The following is an 18,581-nucleotide window of genomic DNA, read 5'->3' as shown; positions in this document are numbered from 1 at the left end:
GTTTGGCTGTTCAGTATCTCCAACCGGTGTGGATAACTTCTAAGCAATCTTGTTCTATGGCAGTCAGAATGATACAGGTTACCCGTGCTGCATAGAATACAAGTTTGGCTGTTCAGTATCTCCAACCGGTGTGGATAACTTCTAAGCAATCTTGTTCTATGGCAGTCAGAATGATACAGGTTACCCGTGCTGCATAGAATACAAGTTTGGCTGTTCAGTATCTCCAACCGGTGTGGATAACTTCTAAGCAATCTTGTTCTATGGCAGTCAGAATGATACAGGTTACCCGTGCTGCATAGAATACAAGTTTGGCTGTTCAGTATCTCCAACCGGTGTGGATGACGTCTAAGCAATCTTGTTCTATGCCAGTCAGAATGATACAGGTTACCCGTGCTGCATAGGATACAAGTTTGGCTGTTCAGTATCTCCAACCGGTGTGGATGACTTCTAAGCAATCTTGTTCTATGGCAGTCAGAATGAGACAGGTTACCCGTGCTGCATAGAATACAAGTTTGGCTATTCAGTATCCCCAACCGGTGTGGATGACTTCTAAGCAATCTTGTTCTATGGCAGTCAGAATGATACAGGTTACCCGTGCTGCATAGAATACAAGTTTGGCTGTTCAGTATCTCCAACCGGTGTGGATAACTTCTAAGCAATCTTGTTCTATGGCAGTCAGAATGATACAGGTTACCCGTGCTGCATAGAATACAAGTTTGGCTGTTCAGTATCTCCAACCGGTGTGGATAACTTCTAAGCAATCTTGTTCTATGGCAGTCAGAATGATACAGGTTACCCGTGCTGCATATAATACAAGTTTGGCTGTTCAGTATCTCCAACCGGTGTGGATGACGTCTAAGCAATCTTGTTCTATGGCAGTCAGAATGATACAGCTTACCGGAATCCACAAATGACGCATCTTGCATTAGGATATAAGTTATAGGTAAGATATACAGGTTATTCAATATCACCAACTGGAGTAGATGATTTGCTAAGAAATTGTCCTATGGGCATTCGGAATTTTGCAACAGCTTCCTTTGTTCTTTCAGACAATACTGCTGCTGTTTATTCTTAATTTCAACATGAATAACTGAGGCGACAGTATTGCATTGGCAACTGAAGGATTTGTGTGCCCCCTTTTAGCAAGCTGGTCTGCTGGTTCATTTCCAGCTACATCTCAGTGCGATGCTACCCGCTGTATCCCATCTCTCTTGTGATGACTAATAAGTACTTTGATGTTGTTCCTGCAGTCTGTAATTTCCTTAGTGGTTCTGGTAATAAATGGTTTGCAACAGCACAGACTGCTGCCTTTGAGTATGATAGAAGGACAACATTCGAAAAGACTTCAACTCTGCATATAAGTTGGATAAGAGCAGTACGAATGGCTTCTACTTTCCCATCGAAAGAAGCATGATCTTTTTCAGGTAATAAGTATGATGCAAAAAGGTTACAGTAAATCTCAGATCCAGTATTTCCGGTTGTATCTTATTTATTTTGGAGATATCGAAGAAAACATGACGATATGGAATGGAAATAGTCTCTAGTGCAGTACCTCGTAAAACGCCAGCGGGAGCATTAGCCTAGATCATATATGTCGGGCTTATGAGCTTTGAGGTTAACAACTTTTGTCAGGTTTACTACGCTGCCATCTACTTATTACATAAGGAGTCACGTCGTAATTCCCATTTGAATTGCATTAGCGATTGTGCTGCCATCTCGTGTTCGTTTACGGCGGACGGGTGGCGATCCTGGCGGTTGTTCTCTTCAAAGTGCTGCCGATTTTAACGTAGCGAGGAGTTATCTGTTACATATATGATCTAGGGTATTAGCGAATACGTATGTTTATATTAACGTTTTATTGTCTTTAGTTCAATTCCTGAAGTAATTCTCACATATTGTGACGTACTCTATATAATTGAGGCGCAAGATAGCGTCGGGGTTAAGGCTTAACGCTGCAAGCCCGATAGTCGCGGGTTCGATTTCTGATGGGATCATGGATTTTCTCTATTGATCTAATCCTTTCTGCCGCACTATGGTCCTGGGGTCTAACAGACATGAGTACCAGGAGCATTTCCTTGGGAGTAAAGGCTCCAGGCAAGTAGGACATCTCTACTGCCTTTAATACCGATTTCTGTAAAGGTGGAAGCCTTAATCTCTCGCCACCCTCTGGGCCGATTTGGCCCGTTATGGGGTTGACTTTACCTTTTACTCCATATAAGTTACTTACAGGATGTTCAATAACTGAAACATTTTAAGAGTTTAATCCTACTGGTTTTTATCGACTATTTGACGTCACTGTATCAACTGCGATGTTATATAGCGTTGATGTAATTGGTGATAGCGAAATGTGTCCAAGAATTCAACTTGAGATTATTTGACATTCATTTTACAGTTGAGGAAAACGTAGAAAAAACACAACGAGGCAATTAGGGTAACCGGGGATAGAACCCACGCCAGAGAGCAGCCTGAAGACACGAGTCCCGCTCACTATCCCTCGACCATGCCGATGGGCACTGTAGAGTCAAAATAAGACAAACACTTCTAGTAATACTGCTTCAAACATTAATTTATATCAGCGTTAAAAATGTAACAGTGACATACAACACACACTCACAGTGACTCCTCCTTAAATTATAGTAATGACCAGGCTTCGAGACTTCGGACCCAATAGAGCAGTTCAGTGGGAAATCAGCATAACGGCGTACTGAGTATAGTGGTAAAGCGTACAGTGGGTGGGGGCACTGTAGAATGAATGCCAACAAATACGCAAAGGAAAACGCTCTGGATTTGAAGGTTCTGACGAATAATTTGGTTTTCATACAAACTGTGTCTGAAACTATTACACGGTTAGAAAAGTCAGAGCAAGAGATGCCGGAAGCCCTCATATTAATTTAGAAAATGATGCAGAGAATTAATGAGACACCAAGTACACCGGTTACTGAACGTGTAAAACAGAAGTGGAAATCAATTTTATGTAAAAATAACGGATATGGAACATTATGTGATATAAATATTGCAAATTATTAGACATAGAGTCCACACCTGTGGAGTAACGGTCAGCGCGTCTGGCCGCGATACCAGGTGGCCCGGGTTCGAATCCCGGTCGGGGCAAGTTACCTGGTTGAGGTTTTTTCCGGGGTTTTCCCTCAACCCAATACGAGCAAATGCTGGGTAACTTTCGGTGCTGGACCTGGACTCATTTCACCGGCACTATCATCTTCATTTCATTCAGACGCTAAATAACCTAGATGTTGATACAGCGTCGTAAAATAACCCAATAAAATAAAAAAAAATAGACATAGAGTCACCCGAGAATAATGTACTGTCTCTTAAAGACTGCAATGATGTTAGGTTTTTTCGTTTTGCTCCTATCACGTCATGCGACGTAGAGCGCAGCTTTTCACAGTACAAACTGTGTTTGGCAGATAACCGAAAAAGATTTACGTTTGGGACACTGAAAATGTAGCTTGTAGTACATTGCAATTGGCTACTGTAACTGCAATTTCTCAATACGACCAATAGGATAGATGAAGATATTAAAATTGATACATGTTTATTTTCACCATTAACACTGTGCATAATTAATCACAAATGCTTATAAAGGACAGGAGAATAAATGCTTTTCATATTCTCTTGACATTATCATTGTGTAATGTATATTTACTTTCAGAATGTACATGTGTGTGTTTCCCCATACTACCGTACTCTACTCTAAATAGCAACGTTGTTACCTCAACACATCTCTACCTTTCACTACCTGCAGAGAGTCAACAATCTATAGTACATGCACAGCAAACTTATTGTATCGGGTCCCAAGTCTCGAAGCCTGGTAATGACTCACAAATAACCACAACTAAGATTCGAAGTGATGTCCCTAACTAGTGGACATAGAAGTACTCGTCGCCGTGGCGATCTTGTAACTTCACTGAATTCTTTCAACTTATTTCAAAGTTCTTTCCAGCTGCGTTTAAATTGCCGTTCTTCTATGTTCGGAATATTTTAGTTGACACTACCAAAAGTTCAGGGGCCAAACACCATTATGTGATTGCCCAACCAACTGGTCCTCCAAAACATATCCGTTTGTTTGGATAGTCAACATTTCAGATAATTTCTTGTAATTATGATGGCTGAAATGATCGTGCACAAAATTAGATCGGCTCGTGGAGGAGTAAATCTTTCTCTATCCTTCAATATTCTGGCAACACTTACAGTAGGTACTCCATGGTACTAACATTTTTAATATTAACCTGCTTATACCTTTGGATCAAGATTGAGAACCGCAAACACCGTCTGCTACCCCCTTCCACGACTAGAGTTCGATGATACTGGCGTAAAATACAAACATATCACTTTACTAGGTATAGAAGGGAAGAAAAGTAGTTCATCCATTTACGTAAATTAGGAAATATCACGCTTTTGACTTTGATAATTTTCATTAGGTTTTTGTTTAATCTAAATACAGTACAGTATTAACAATAAGTGTTTTTACTCACGAACTGAGCTGTCATGCGGACGTATTCATTATGCAATGTATATTATACTGTCTACAGCACATTAGCGTACAATATAGAGAATGAAGTCAAATTGAAAAATAATCGTAATATGAATATTTAAACACATTTGTTTAAATTGTGTCCGTTCATTTCGATACAGACTTCAGTTCTATTGTCCATATTATCGCACTGTAGACTACTGTACGTAATTCCAATTACCAGCTTCGTCCTTCGTACTAGTAACTCATGTTGAAATAATTCTGTACCTACTCTATAAAAGAGTACCTTACGTACTGTAAATTCAATCTTCATTTCCGCCCGATCCGAAGAGATAAAATTACTCAAACATGCTATCTACTGTCCGTCCAAGTGGTTATATAGCAGGGTCGTAGAAAGGGAGGAAATCACGTGGCAGTTAATTACTTAACGAGGCCCTTTTATTTAAGCCATTTTAAACAGTTGTATAATATTACGTAGACGTCCAATTCCTAACAGAAATTAATGTTCTCAGAAAAGAGCTAAGACAGCTCAGCCACTAGCCTTTACAGAAAGGAGAATAGAAGCAGGTAGGGAAAACCGGGATGCGACATAGGCAAATGGACGACAGTACCTGTGCGAAAATGATTCAATATTGAAAGCTCTTTCGTCACTGGAAAACGCGAACATATTTTTGGAACGTACTGTTTACTATGACCGTAAGGCTACTATGACTGTATATGCGGGCTTGGATCTGTGTGGAGGACAGTTGGAACTTCATTAGTAGAAGGGGTGGGAATGAAGTACATTCAAAAACTCAGGTACAATAAAAATTGAAGTAAAAATAAAATGATGTCCCTGTATATGTGAAATGAAAGTGCTATAAAAAGTGTACCGGTACCTATTTATTTGTTACAGGGTCGACATTAAAACATGTAAGACGTTTGGGTACGAGGTTGACGACGGAAAATTGGAAGGCCTGACGCAAATGATGAAGAATCGTGATATCGACTTGAGCATTTCGACCGGTCTCATGAACCACGCCCGATACAGATACATGGACTTTGTGCCTGTACCGACATGGGAATTCAGGTTGAGAATTATTATTCCTAAGCAGTCCGCATATCATGTTCAACTAGAATTATTTTTATCCTTTTCTATAGCTTGAAACAAGATCTACGGTCTTCGTCAGCCTACAGGCTTTACTTTCTATCTCAAGTAATCTTGACAATATCTATTGATTAACAGGTCCATAACGCTATCTTTCCTCTTTGGATCCAAATTTTACAATTTATCAACACTCTTGCTATCCTCAATTCGCATAATGTGGCCATACCATCTTAAATTGTTACTGATCTACTTCCGGTAAAATATTTTCATCAATTCAAATTTTCCTAAGGGGAGAGGATGGTATTTTTTTTAACTTTTTTTCTGTTCGGTGTAAAATATTATTTTTTTTTTATGTAGAGAGCTCATAGCTGTGGCAACTCAACCAAATAAAAATATTTTGAAAAAAAAAAAAAATTATTTGGGGGCCCAAATTTGAAAACAATATACCCAATGCAGGATTGTACTAAAACCGATATATGTCTATCTAAACCGTTTTTAAAGATAGATCCAAACAGTTTTTTGCAATGTATTTGCAAAAGCATGTTCTACAAACTGTCTGTAACAAAATTTTGATATTAGTTCCTAAAATAAACAATTAAAAATTAATAACAAGTTTCTGATTTCCTTTCTTGCAAACAAACGGACGTATTTTAAAAATGAAATCAACTAACAAACTTCTGTTACAGAGAAAAGTTTCCTAATAGTCTAAAGAATGTTTATTCTATATTTCATGCATGTACCTTTAGTAGTTCAGAAATTATATCCATTTTTGTCTTGCAATGTAGCAAAAAAAAAAAAAAAAAAAGAAGTTACTGGAAACCGATAGAAGCGGGCGTGTGATTTAAAAATCGATAGCGCAGGAAGTTTAAAAATGATTTCTCAACATCCGATAAGGGCACAAATACCCACAAAATGTTATGCAATGCATTCCACACATATCAAAGGTGTATTTTAAAGACAAAAAATTTTTGAAAATTTAATTTACCGGAAACAACAATAAAGGTAGGCGAGTTATTTAAAAATCCATAGCGCAGGAAGTTTAAAAATAACGTCTCATGGGCACAAATACCCACAAAATGTTATGCAATGCATTCCACACATATCAAAGGGTATTTTAAACAAAAAAAAAATTGAAAATTTAATTTACCGGAAACAACAATAAAAGTGGGCGTGTGATTTAAAAATCCATAACGCAGGAAGTTTAAAAATGGCGACTCAACATCCGGTAAGGACACAAATACCCACAAAATGTTATACTATACATTCCACACATATCACAGAGTATTTTAAAGAATTATATTTTTTTGAAAATTTACTCATTTTTTTCGCCAAAAAACACCATCCTCTCCCCTTAAGTTCCTACCTCATGTAATTGTAAAATTCTTGTAAAGTATCTTAATCAATTTCTTTAGTCAATAATTTATTTCTGTGCTTCTCTTCAATGGTCATGTTTCGGCTACACATATTACTGATTTAATTATATTAATATGCTTTCGCAATATAATTGCAATATAATATTTCATTATATTTAATAACTATTTTCTGCAGAATATTTCTACTCTTTAGCACTCAGTTGAGCAAGTTAATTTAACTATCATATTCATTAAGCTATATCGTAAATTTATTCCACATCTTCTGACCTATCGACCTCCGACGAAATTACTCTTCCCGAAGTCTTATCCCATTGGCTTTCCCTCTAAGTCTCTCCCTCCCTTTATAATATTCTGTTTCTCGCGTTGCTATTTTATCTTTCGTCTCGTGATCGCCTGATATCTTTCCACAAAATCCTTCGTCTCCTCAAAATGTGCTTTCATTAGACGTATTATGATTATGGAGCCATTCATTATCAAATTATTTTTCTAACTGTGCTGCATATCTTTTAAACAGTACAGTTACAATTTGAATCTTCATCTTCAACACAGAACAAAATATTAGGAATCCAAGTGCAAAAGTAGTAATAATAATAATAATAATAATAATAATAATAATAATAATAATAATACTTACTTACTTACTGGCTTTTAAGGAACCCGGAGGTTCATTGCCGCCCTCACATAAGCCCGCCATTGGTCCCTATCCTGTGCAAGATTAATCCATTTTCTATCATCATATCCCACCTCCCTCAAATCCATTTTAATATTATCCTCCCATCTACGTCTCCGCCTCCCTAAAGGTCTTTTTCCCTCCGGCCTCCCAACTAACACTCTATATGCATTTCTGAATTCGCCCATACGTGCTACATGCCCTGCCCATCTCAAACGTCTGGATTTAATGTTTCTAATTATGTCAGGTGAAGAATACAATGCGTGCAGTTCTGTGTTGTGTAACTTTCTCCATTCTCCTGTAACTTCATCCCTCTTAGCCCCAAATATTTTCCTAAGAACCTTATCCTCAAACACCCTTAATCTCTGTTCCTCTCTCAAAACGACAGTCCACGTTTCACAACCATACAGAACAACCGGTAATATAACTGTTTTATAAATTCTAACTTTCAGATTTTTTGACAGAAGACTAGATGACAAAAGCTTCTCAACCGAATAATAACACGCATTTCCCATATTTATTCTGCGTTTAATTTCCTCCCGAGTGTCAATAATAATAATAATAATAATAATAATAATAATAATAATAATAATAATAATAATAATAATAATAATAATAATGGCTGCAATCTAGATAGAGAAACAGATATAATACAAACAAAGGAACACAGAATGATAATGCTTTTCTGAAGATGGCTTAAGTTTTCGTATAGGTAGAAGTGCACAGACTCAACATGTAATCTAGACCCAAATAACTTAAGGTACTCGTCTATCCTTAATTTTTAAGTTCTCTTTAAAAATAAATTGATTTTTTTTTTATTTCTTTGGTCGGCGGGAAAAGACACATAAGTCAAAAAAGTTGATTTTTCTGTTCTACCTAATCACATAAGTCTAATACTTTTTTATAATATTTGAAATAATAAATTTTCTTGTATTTTAAATTGAAAAGGGTCTTAATTTAACATACATGAATTTCATTATTATACTTATATTCAGTTAAGAGTAAATTAAAAAGAAAGTCTCTCCTGAAAAATTGTTATTTTTTTACTTATATGCCTTTTCCCGAAGGCGAAAGATTTTATGTCATCTGAAAGTTTGAACTTTCTAGTTTTCAAATATATATCAGTTTTGTCTCTATAATGTTTGTTTAATTAATTAGCTGAATTTTTATTGACCGGAAGCACTCTTTCTTTAAACCGGAAGTGCCGTTCTACAAGTGTCAATCCGTCACATTCTGTCAATTTTATATACTTTTCGTGTAATAACAATTTGAATTTCGCTGTAGAGTTTGACTGTATTATTTTTTATACAGTCAGTCAGGAAGCTGTGTGGTTTCACAATTTTTCATACCCTCAGGATATAGATAATTTTTCTCCATATTTAGTATTACAGTATTTTACATCACTAACGTTAAGACAAAATGCACTTAGAATTGAGATACTTTTATCATTCCTGCCACTAAAATCAATCCGATTCATGTAGCTAAGCAATAAAACACATTTGTCTGTATAGCATAGAATACAGGTTTTAAGTGTAAATACTATGTCCAAATTCTATATAACGTTCTTCCATTCACCTGTATTTTCCCAGCCACATTCTGTAATCCTCTCACCTCCATCGTGCCAATAACACCCTCCAGCCTTGATTTCTTTCCATTTGGGACCCATTATTGAAAAATGCTATAATTGTCCCTATTTTAAAATCAGGAGATAAAAAATGCATGAACAATTACCGACCAATACCTTTACTCTCATGTATATCTAAACTCTTAAAAAAATGCATAAAAAGTCGTCTATTAAATTATTTGGACAAATACAACGTACTTTCTTCAAATCAATTCGGTTTCAGAAATAAACTTGGCACAGATGACGCTATTTCATGCGTTACAAACAAAATCATATGTGAGTTAGACCGAGGGAATAAATGCTTGGGTATATTTTTGGATATTCGAAAAGCATTTGATACCGTTAACCATGATACTTTATTAGAGAAATTAAACTTGTTAGGCATTAATGGTCATGTTCTAAGTTTATTTAAGTCATATTTGAATAACAGAAATCAAGTAACTAAAATTGATAATGAATTTAGTTTTACTCAAAACATAAAAGTAGGGGTCCCTCAGGGCACAGTTCTTGGTCCAATTTTATTCTTGATTTATATAAATGATTTGTTATTAACAGATTTACGCAAATATAATGGGGTTATATATTCATATGCGGATGATACCGTAATTCTTTTTGGTGAACAATCTTGGGAAGGCACTTATATTAATGCGAATAATGGATTACAGGTAATTAAAGAGTGGTTTGATTCAAACGCTCTTTCCTTAAACACATCCAAAACAACTGTTGTTCCATTTTCACTAAGGTCCAGCGGTCTTCAATCTCTTCAATCTGCTTTTAGGCTCAAAATTCATCATTCAGATTGTTCTTCTCAAAATTGTGAATGTCCCATATTAACCGAATCCTCAGAAGTTAAGTATTTAGGCATTACGCTCGACCAACACTTACGATGGAACAAATATATTACATATTTATGCAATAGATTACGTAAAACAATTTATATCTTTGTTATACTTCGGTCATATTTACCAATTAATATTTTACGTCTCATTTATTTAGCTTTATTTCAATCCATTCTCCAGTATGGAATTTTAGGGTGGGGAAATGCTTGTAATTCTAATCTCACTCCACTAATACTTATTCAGAAAAGAATCATTAAAATATGCCTTAATAAACCAATTGATTACTCATCCGAGCTTTTGTCTACTGATTTTAATGTTTTGAAAATGAAACAGATTTATTATATTGCCTTATTAAAAACCGTAATAAATTCAAATTGTATCATCATAAATATGGAACTAAAAGATCCGATTTTATACGACTAGAGGAACCAAAGTGTTTCACAAGCACAGCTCTGAGCCATGGTACCTACTTTGGTCCAAGGTTATACAATAAAATAATTGATAAATACCCAAATTTGGAAAATTTTAGTATCAGGAATTTCAAAAATAGCGTTAGGAATTTAATTTTTAAAGAATATATATTGATTTAATATGTATATGTATTTGCATGACTTAAATAGTTAAAATTGAAATTGTATTTTTAAATTTAATTTATTCCTGTAATTTTTTTTTTTTGACCCAGTTTGTGTCAAAAAATTATCTTTGTGTTTTGATATATCCCTGAGCACGAGTTTTTTACTCTTTCAGGGAAGATCTAAGATTGCATTTCTGTCAATGTTATTTTATTAACAGTAAGCAATAAACAATAAACAATTCCGAGCTCCTCGGTAACCAATTTGCACCCAACATTTTCGTAATTTCAAATCATTGTAATTGTTTAGTTTTCACAAACTGCATAATAGAAATACTTTTAATTTAACTGTAACTAATCTAAATCTCATATATTGTATTAATTATCATAGACCCATAGCCATGTTTCGACACCCGGAATCATATGGTGCAGTTCTCCTCAAGCCATTCGAGGTGAAAGTGTGGGCGTCGTGTGCCGGGATGTGGCTCGTTGTGATCCTGGCCATTCGTTTTGCATCGAGGGTCGAGACTTCCACGTCCAACCTCGTGGCCACCACCCACGAAGAGGAGACCGTGCGGTCCTGGAGCGACTCCATCATGGTCATCATCGGCGCTGTCAGCGAGCAAGGTTAACGCTAAGTCCAAAGCTTTCTATTCTTACAGTATGCGTAAAATTGACGTTCAAATTTATCTCAATAAGTCATAAGCACCTACAGTGAACCAAATTAATTAATCTATTGCTCGCTTACTTCTAATTTAGACAAGAAACTCCAATGCGATGTATCAGACACAAAAGAACTATGAACAATCCAAAGTCAGCAGGTCTATTTATTAAAAAAGCCGCCCTTTTAAGGGTTCAATATCTCGGCCTACTAATCAATTCATAATGAACAATGATTAAAAACAATTATGTGACAATTTGAAAAAAAAAATTGAGATAAATGATAAGAAAACATAGGAAATCATTTACAATAAAAGTTTCTTGGGTACAAATGATTACTAATTATAGCTAAGGATGATTTTAACACATGAGATCCTAAGGCATCAATCGTTGCATCAGAAATTTTAAATTGTTTAAGTTGATTTAAAGTTTCACGTGGGATCGTGCCACGGGCACCGAACATGAGCCCAAAAACTGTCCAATGTGTGATGTAGTATTGTGCTCCGAGATGCTGACAAGGCTCATATATGACTTGTTTTTCACGACACACCTCTTGTGGCTGTTGCTCGTGCATCTCGAAACGGATTGTGGGATCAAGAATGACACCCTTATCCTTCTGCCGATCAATTATGATGATATCAGCACGTCTAGTAGAGCCATCAGAAGAGACGCAACCAACCTCCTCATAAACCTCATAGGAAGCATTCTGACGGATTGAAGCTGCGATGAGAGAACGAACCGTATTATGTCTGTAGATTCGGAGCAATTCTCCATGATGGCAGAAGGTCCAATAAAATGAGTCCAATGACAGTAGGCCTAACAAAAGAGGTCTAATAGGTTTTGAATTAATTGATGCATATGTCTGATAGGAATTAACATCCAATTTCGTGATGTTCAAATGTAAGTCTACGACGAGAGACAAAGATACATCCTGTGCAACGAATGCATTATTATTATTATTATTATTATTATTATTATTATTATTATTATTATTATTATTATTATTATTATTTAGCCTAGCTTCTAAGTTATAACCACATATTTTTATGCACTAAAAATTGCAGTTTTAGGTGCCCAAAATAAGCTAAAAATTTAATATATTACGCTCTATTTTAGTAAAAGAAGGGATTTTAGACACATATGATCAAGGCTTCAAACCTACTTATGTCACTGAAGTTACACACGAAAATACACTAAACATGGCATAAAAAGTATAATTATTTAAGAACTGGAGGCAGATAACTGTATAATATTATATAAACACAGCTGCATGTAATGAATCAGACACTAAAGAACTATGAACGATACAAGTCAGCAGCTCTAAATAAATTATGTCTAATGACAGAAGGTCCAATAAAATGAGCCCAATGACAGTAGGTCTAATAAAAGAGGTCTAACACGTTTTGAATTAATTGATGCATATGTCTGATAGGAATCAACATTCAATTTTGTGATGTTCAAATGTAAGTCTACGATGAGAGACAAAGATACATCCTGTGCAACGAATGCATTATTATTATTATTATTTAGCCTAGCTTCTAAGTTATAACCACATATCGGATTTTTAGGCACTAAAAATTGCAGTTTTAGGTGCCCAAAATAGGCTAAAAATTTAATAAATTAAGCTCTATTTTAGTAAAAGAAGGGATTTTAGACACATATGATCAAGGCTTCAAACCTACTTATGTCACTGAAGTTACACACTAAAATAGCCTACACAAAACATGGCACTGTGTGCAACTTTGTAACCACTTTTCTTTTAATCTTAAAGACATTTCGATATAAAACTTTTCATTCCTCTCTACAGCTCATCAAGCCGTAAACACGATGTACAAAAGATACCATCCCCATAATCCGCTCTGATTTAGAAGGATTTTGCCATATAGCTGTCGTCTTGAAACTGAAGGACGGGATTCTAAAAAAATATTTAAAATTCTAAGTTTCGCAATTTACCGCTTTCAGAATTTTGCATACACGTAGAATAAGACAATATCAAGCATATACTGTATATAAAATTCAGGGAGGGAAATTTGGTATTTTTTAGTCCTAGTTCAAAATGAAATAGTAATATTTTTGAAACAACATTTAATCCCCGGGAAAGAATGTAATAAGTTGAAAATATCTTATTAACCAATAACAATTTATATAATTAGGTTATAATAAGAAAGTACGTACCTTCCTCTAGAACATCCATTTCTCACTTTACAAATATCTCAAGCTACTGTACACTGTTTCTTCTAAGACACACTAAAATCGACTGGAGGCGCGATAAGTCACGCCATAAAAGATAACAAACTTCAGGCTTTCGCAGAGCCCACATATTGATGCCAGAAGTCAAATGAAAGACTGTAAATTATACTTCTTCGTCTTTTTAACAATATTGGCTTTTGTTTGGCGGTAATTGTTGTGGTCTGAAAATAGATTCTTGTCCACCTACAATTTAAAAAATTCACACTGTGCGCAGGTGGCTTAACTACGGATAAATAAAATTAAGGAATTCATTCGATCATAATTTTCTACTTAAGGGTAGATCCGTCACTGCAAATGCATAAATGTGATCTCTTAACGAAGCTTATAAAATTACACTGGCCAACACAAAAAATTTTTTTGAATGTTTCTTGCACTTCATGAGTCAATTCTTACTAATTTTGGGTTGAGAAAAACGAATATGACAATGAAAAATTTTTCTTAGCTCTAGTTTCTGTGATACACAATAGGTGGAAGTATTTCAGTTTAACGGATTAAGAGAAAACGATACATTTTAATTACATATGCCAACAACATTGAAAGTGCATTTAATTTTTTTTAAATGGCAGTTACATTATAAGAGTTCTAAATTTATGGAAGAATACCTGGCAGGTGGTTGGGTCTGAAGAGAATCATGTGTGGCTTCATAAGATCGTTGTCTTTTAGCTTGCCTCTTGTAAGTGAGTTCCGGAGCATCCCTACGCAAAGACAGCAGTAATCCGCAAGCATTGTTTCATTCCAGCGGCCCTGATATCTTTGTTCCATAACAGAAATATCGTGATGGAACCTTCCTCCGTGTTCATCACTGAAAGCTCCATAACTAGGAGGAAAAAAGTCTAGGTGGCAGTGGAGAAAATAGATTTTAAGGGATATTTTGTATCCGAGTTGATGGTATTTTTGCAGGAGCACTGTCACCAACTGAGTGTAGTTATCATCTCTTCTGTTGCCTAAAAATCCATGAATAACTCCCTTGAAGGCTTCCCAAACTTCCGTTCCTTTCCCCGCCAAAACTTGGTCAAATGCAGGATCCTTTACAAGTTCTCGAATTTGTTGCCCGACAAAAATACCTTCCTTGACTTTGGCATCATTTAATTTCAGAAATTTCTCTCTTATGTACTTAAAGGCCTGTCCTTCTTGGTTCATACCTATGACAAAATATTTTATCAAACCCAGCTTAATATGCAGGGGTGGAAGAAGAACATCTTTTGGGTCCACGAGAGGCTCGGCAACAACATTTTTCTCGCTAGGGTTATGATTTCTTGCAGGCCAGTCTGCCTGAATATAATGTGATTTCCTATCCCTGCTGTCCCACATACATAAAAAGCAGCAATATTTTGTGTACCCCAGTTGCATTCCTAAGAGTACAGCAATGAGTTTTAGATCACCACAGATTTTCCACTTGTGTTCATGATATTCGATTGAGTAGAAGAGGGCTGTCATATTTGCATAAATCTCCTTCATGTGAACTCCATGACCAATAGGAATAGAAGGAAGACGGTTGCCATTGTGAAGTAATACAGCTTTCAAACTAAGCTTGGAGGAGTCTATGAATAGTCTCCATTCAATTGGATCATGGTTCAAATTCAAACATTTCATCAAGCCATTAATGTCGCAGCAAACAAGATTTTTTTTCTTCTAAAAAAAAGGGAAGCAGATCCCTGTGACATCTGTACTGTGAGACCCTGACATCACGTTCGAGAAGATTCCATTGCTGTAGTCTAGACCCTAGAATTTCTGCATTCTCCTTTGACAGGTCAAGGTCTCTAATGAGATCATTCAATTCCACTTGACTCAGTCTGTGCTGTTTATCATCTTTTTTTCCTCAAACTCAGGGTCCTGGGATGTGGAAGGCTTGTTGGGTTCTTCTTCTTGTTCCACACAGTCTTCATTTTCTACTTCAAACACACAATTTTCGTGGCATTTTTACAAATTTTACACTTTAAAAACACTTCCAAACCAGAAATTCTGCATTAATTACAGCAGAAACAATATGAAATTCACAGTGACAGCAACAATACCTATGTTTGTAACTTACAAACAGCTGAAGAACATTTGTGTTGTGTTATTTGACAGGTGTGCCAACTCCCAAAACAAAATTTTCCCCAAATTTCCCCCAAACTGAAAATGTTGGCTCTAAAAAATGAAATGTCACTTTATCTACAAAGCAAGAGCTAATATGTCATTTTTATGGTGATTTTTGAATTCAGCAGGTAGAAATACATAAGAATTAGCTATTTTTGAGCAAGAAACATTTTCATTGCTGACCAGTGTTATTAACCGGAATTTGATAAATTATATGTCACAGTCATAGCATTAAGCTTCTCATTCACACTGACGCAGTTTCCCGCAATAGACAGACATCAAAATAAAACTGCACAATAAAAACATCAAACAATTAAAACAACTTAAGAAGTAACAAGTATGTAGACTATTCACTAATGTTGTACAATTCAAAAATTTAAATTAGTTTCCATTATTTTACAGTTGGAGAAAAATCCACAACTTAAGGCCTGGTAGAGTACTAAAGTCAAACATACGCAATCCAAATACGTCACTCACTAAGTGCATTACATACATACATACATACAGTATATAAGTCCAGTATATTTGCACATACATACATACATACATACATACATACATACATACATACATACATACATACATACATACATACATATATGCATACCATGGATAAATATGTCAAACTGTGGTCAACACCATCTGCCTTCGCCCGGTGTCGTAGGTAGTGAATTTTAGAACTACGCGATGGGTGAATCCTTCAGAGTTCTTCACTTATCCGTTAGGGCTAGACAGGTAGATGAGAAGACAAGATGGAAGCCAGAAACTAGCAAAAAAAATCTGAGCCAAATGCTGTGCACCTGGATCCAGTGTGTATTAGACAATGACGTCTATGGACCTTCTTTACATAGTGTTGTTGAATATATTGTAAAATGTCCACATCTGTGGAGTAACGGTCAGCGCGTCTGGCCGCGAAACCAGGTGGCCCGAGTTCATATCCTGGTCGGGACAAGTTACCTGGTTGAGGTTTTTCCGGGGTTTTCCCTCAACCCAATACGAGCAAATGCTGGGTAACTTTCGGTGCTGGACCCCGGACTCATTTCACCGGCATTATCACCTTCATTTCATTGAGACGCTAAATAACCTAGATGTTGATACAGCGTCGTAAAATAACCCAATTAAAAAAAATATATATATATATTGTAAAATAGTAGATAATAATATATAGACTAATATTTTCAATAAAATTACCTAACTAGCTTTTGCAGATATTTCCAATGCACTATACACTAAATTCGCAAAGAATACAACATGGACTGAATACAACTTCAATAACTAACCTTTTCTTTCTTTCCTGTCGCTTTTTGGTCGTATTTTAATAAGTCGTATTAGAAAGTAGTGTAAAATAGTGTTTCATCTTGCTGCTGGCTTCAATATGAATTTTCAGTTGAAAAATGGGAGAAATTAAAAATTTAAATAGTTTATTTTAAATTTGGTGTTTCAGAAGGGTGGGGGGAGAGAAAATGTTTATGCATGTAATTATACTTCCCGCCACTTCGTGCAGTGCTAGAGACGTGAAGTAATTAGACCAGTTGGTGTGTTGCTATATGCATGGAGTAATTAATCATCCCGGGCAAAAGCAGGTGGCAGCAAAATCAATTTCTACATTAGCGCCTCTAGCGTTTGAAACGGAAAAGTCGATAATTCTCGCATCCTAATACATACATACATACATACATACATACATACATACATACATAGTTTCTATGCAGACCGGTCCCATTTACTAATGTTCCGGTAGTGCAGAGCGCCTGTCCCGAGGAAGTTAGGGGTGCAGTGGGACCGGTCTGCGTAGGGAAGCGTGCTCGGACCTGTCCGTATCCCAGCGTACGACTACTCGGCGCTCGCCCACATATTTTCTTAGATAGAAGTTGAAGTGGAACCGTTCTGCATAGGAATTCTCTGTAGACGAAGTTATAAATGTTCCATTTTCATATTTTTTATCATTTCAGACAACATTAAATTTTATGCAGACGAAAAGTAATTCCATATTTCCAAGGCCACCGTAATGATCCAATGGCCCTTATGTTTCAATGTATAATTTATTATTATTATTATTATTATTATTATTATTATTATTATTATTATTATTATTATTATTATTATTATTATTATTATTATTATTATTATACCATCATATTTTTGGCCGATATGACATGTAAACGTATTTTTTTTCGCAAGTAAATTGTAAGAAAATTATTAATTGTTGGTACGTGTATGGCTTCTAAACAAAGTATTAAATTTTTCTACGGTCATTCGGCACACAATAAACTGTTCGGAAAGCGGTAATTGTGATTACGATTCCAAAGACTCCCGGCTGAAAACGTGGACAGGTTGTGGAGTAATATACAGTGTCGCTCCCTTCTTCTCAGGTACGGATACGGAACCGAAATGGTTGGCAGGTCGCACGGTGATCTTAGCGGCGTTCACACTGTCCATGATGACGAACGTGTACTACTCGGCGGTTCTGGTGTCCTTGTTCCTCAGCATGCCAGCGAAGACAATACTCACCCCGGAGGACCTACTTGAGAGTTCGCTTCAGTTTGCAGCAGAAGACACGGAGTACAACATGCTACACTTCAAAGTGAGTTCCAGTACTACATGCCTGTTAACACATTTTGCTACAGAGATGTCCAAATTCAGTAATATTTACTTTTATCTTATCCTAACTCCCATTTTTTTTTTAATTTCCAAATCGATCCCTTCTGGGCCTTTTTGGGTACTCCCAGTTTCATTCGTAGTGATACTGAATTTGTACTGGTGGCAATAATTACCTAACCAACCTGTCATTGGTTACATTACTGTTAGTAAGCAATTAAATAAACAACTACAATAATCACTGTCCCTTTGATGGCGCTTCATCTGCTGTAAATCTTGCTAGAAGTTAATCCCTACAAATAAAATTGCAGATAGGGAATTCAGCACTGAAGAAAACT

General features: G+C 36.0%; 2 protein-coding genes across 4 annotated transcripts in view; one reads left to right on the top strand and one right to left on the bottom strand.

The window, feature by feature from the left end:
- LOC138709638 (facilitated trehalose transporter Tret1-2 homolog) overlaps positions 1-18,581 on the bottom strand; it is a 614,214-nt gene that overhangs the window by 472,602 nt on the left and 123,031 nt on the right. The gene's annotated exons all lie outside the window — the stretch shown is intronic.
- LOC138708658 (ionotropic receptor 75a-like) overlaps positions 1-18,581 on the top strand; it is a 33,854-nt gene that overhangs the window by 2,115 nt on the left and 13,158 nt on the right. Inside the window, exons 2-4 of the mRNA XM_069838744.1 lie at positions 5,388-5,561; positions 11,048-11,283; positions 18,018-18,229. Coding sequence (XP_069694845.1) covers positions 5,388-5,561; positions 11,048-11,283; positions 18,018-18,229 — 622 coding nt within the window. The remainder of the gene's footprint in view (positions 1-5,387; positions 5,562-11,047; positions 11,284-18,017; positions 18,230-18,581) is intronic.

The sequence above is a fragment of the Periplaneta americana genome, chromosome 11 (assembly GCF_040183065.1).
Source record: "Periplaneta americana isolate PAMFEO1 chromosome 11, P.americana_PAMFEO1_priV1, whole genome shotgun sequence".
Lineage (NCBI taxonomy): Eukaryota > Metazoa > Arthropoda > Insecta > Blattodea > Blattidae > Periplaneta > Periplaneta americana.
The sequence above is the reverse complement of the archived record's forward strand: the minus strand, read 5'-3'. Positions and strand labels throughout refer to the sequence as shown.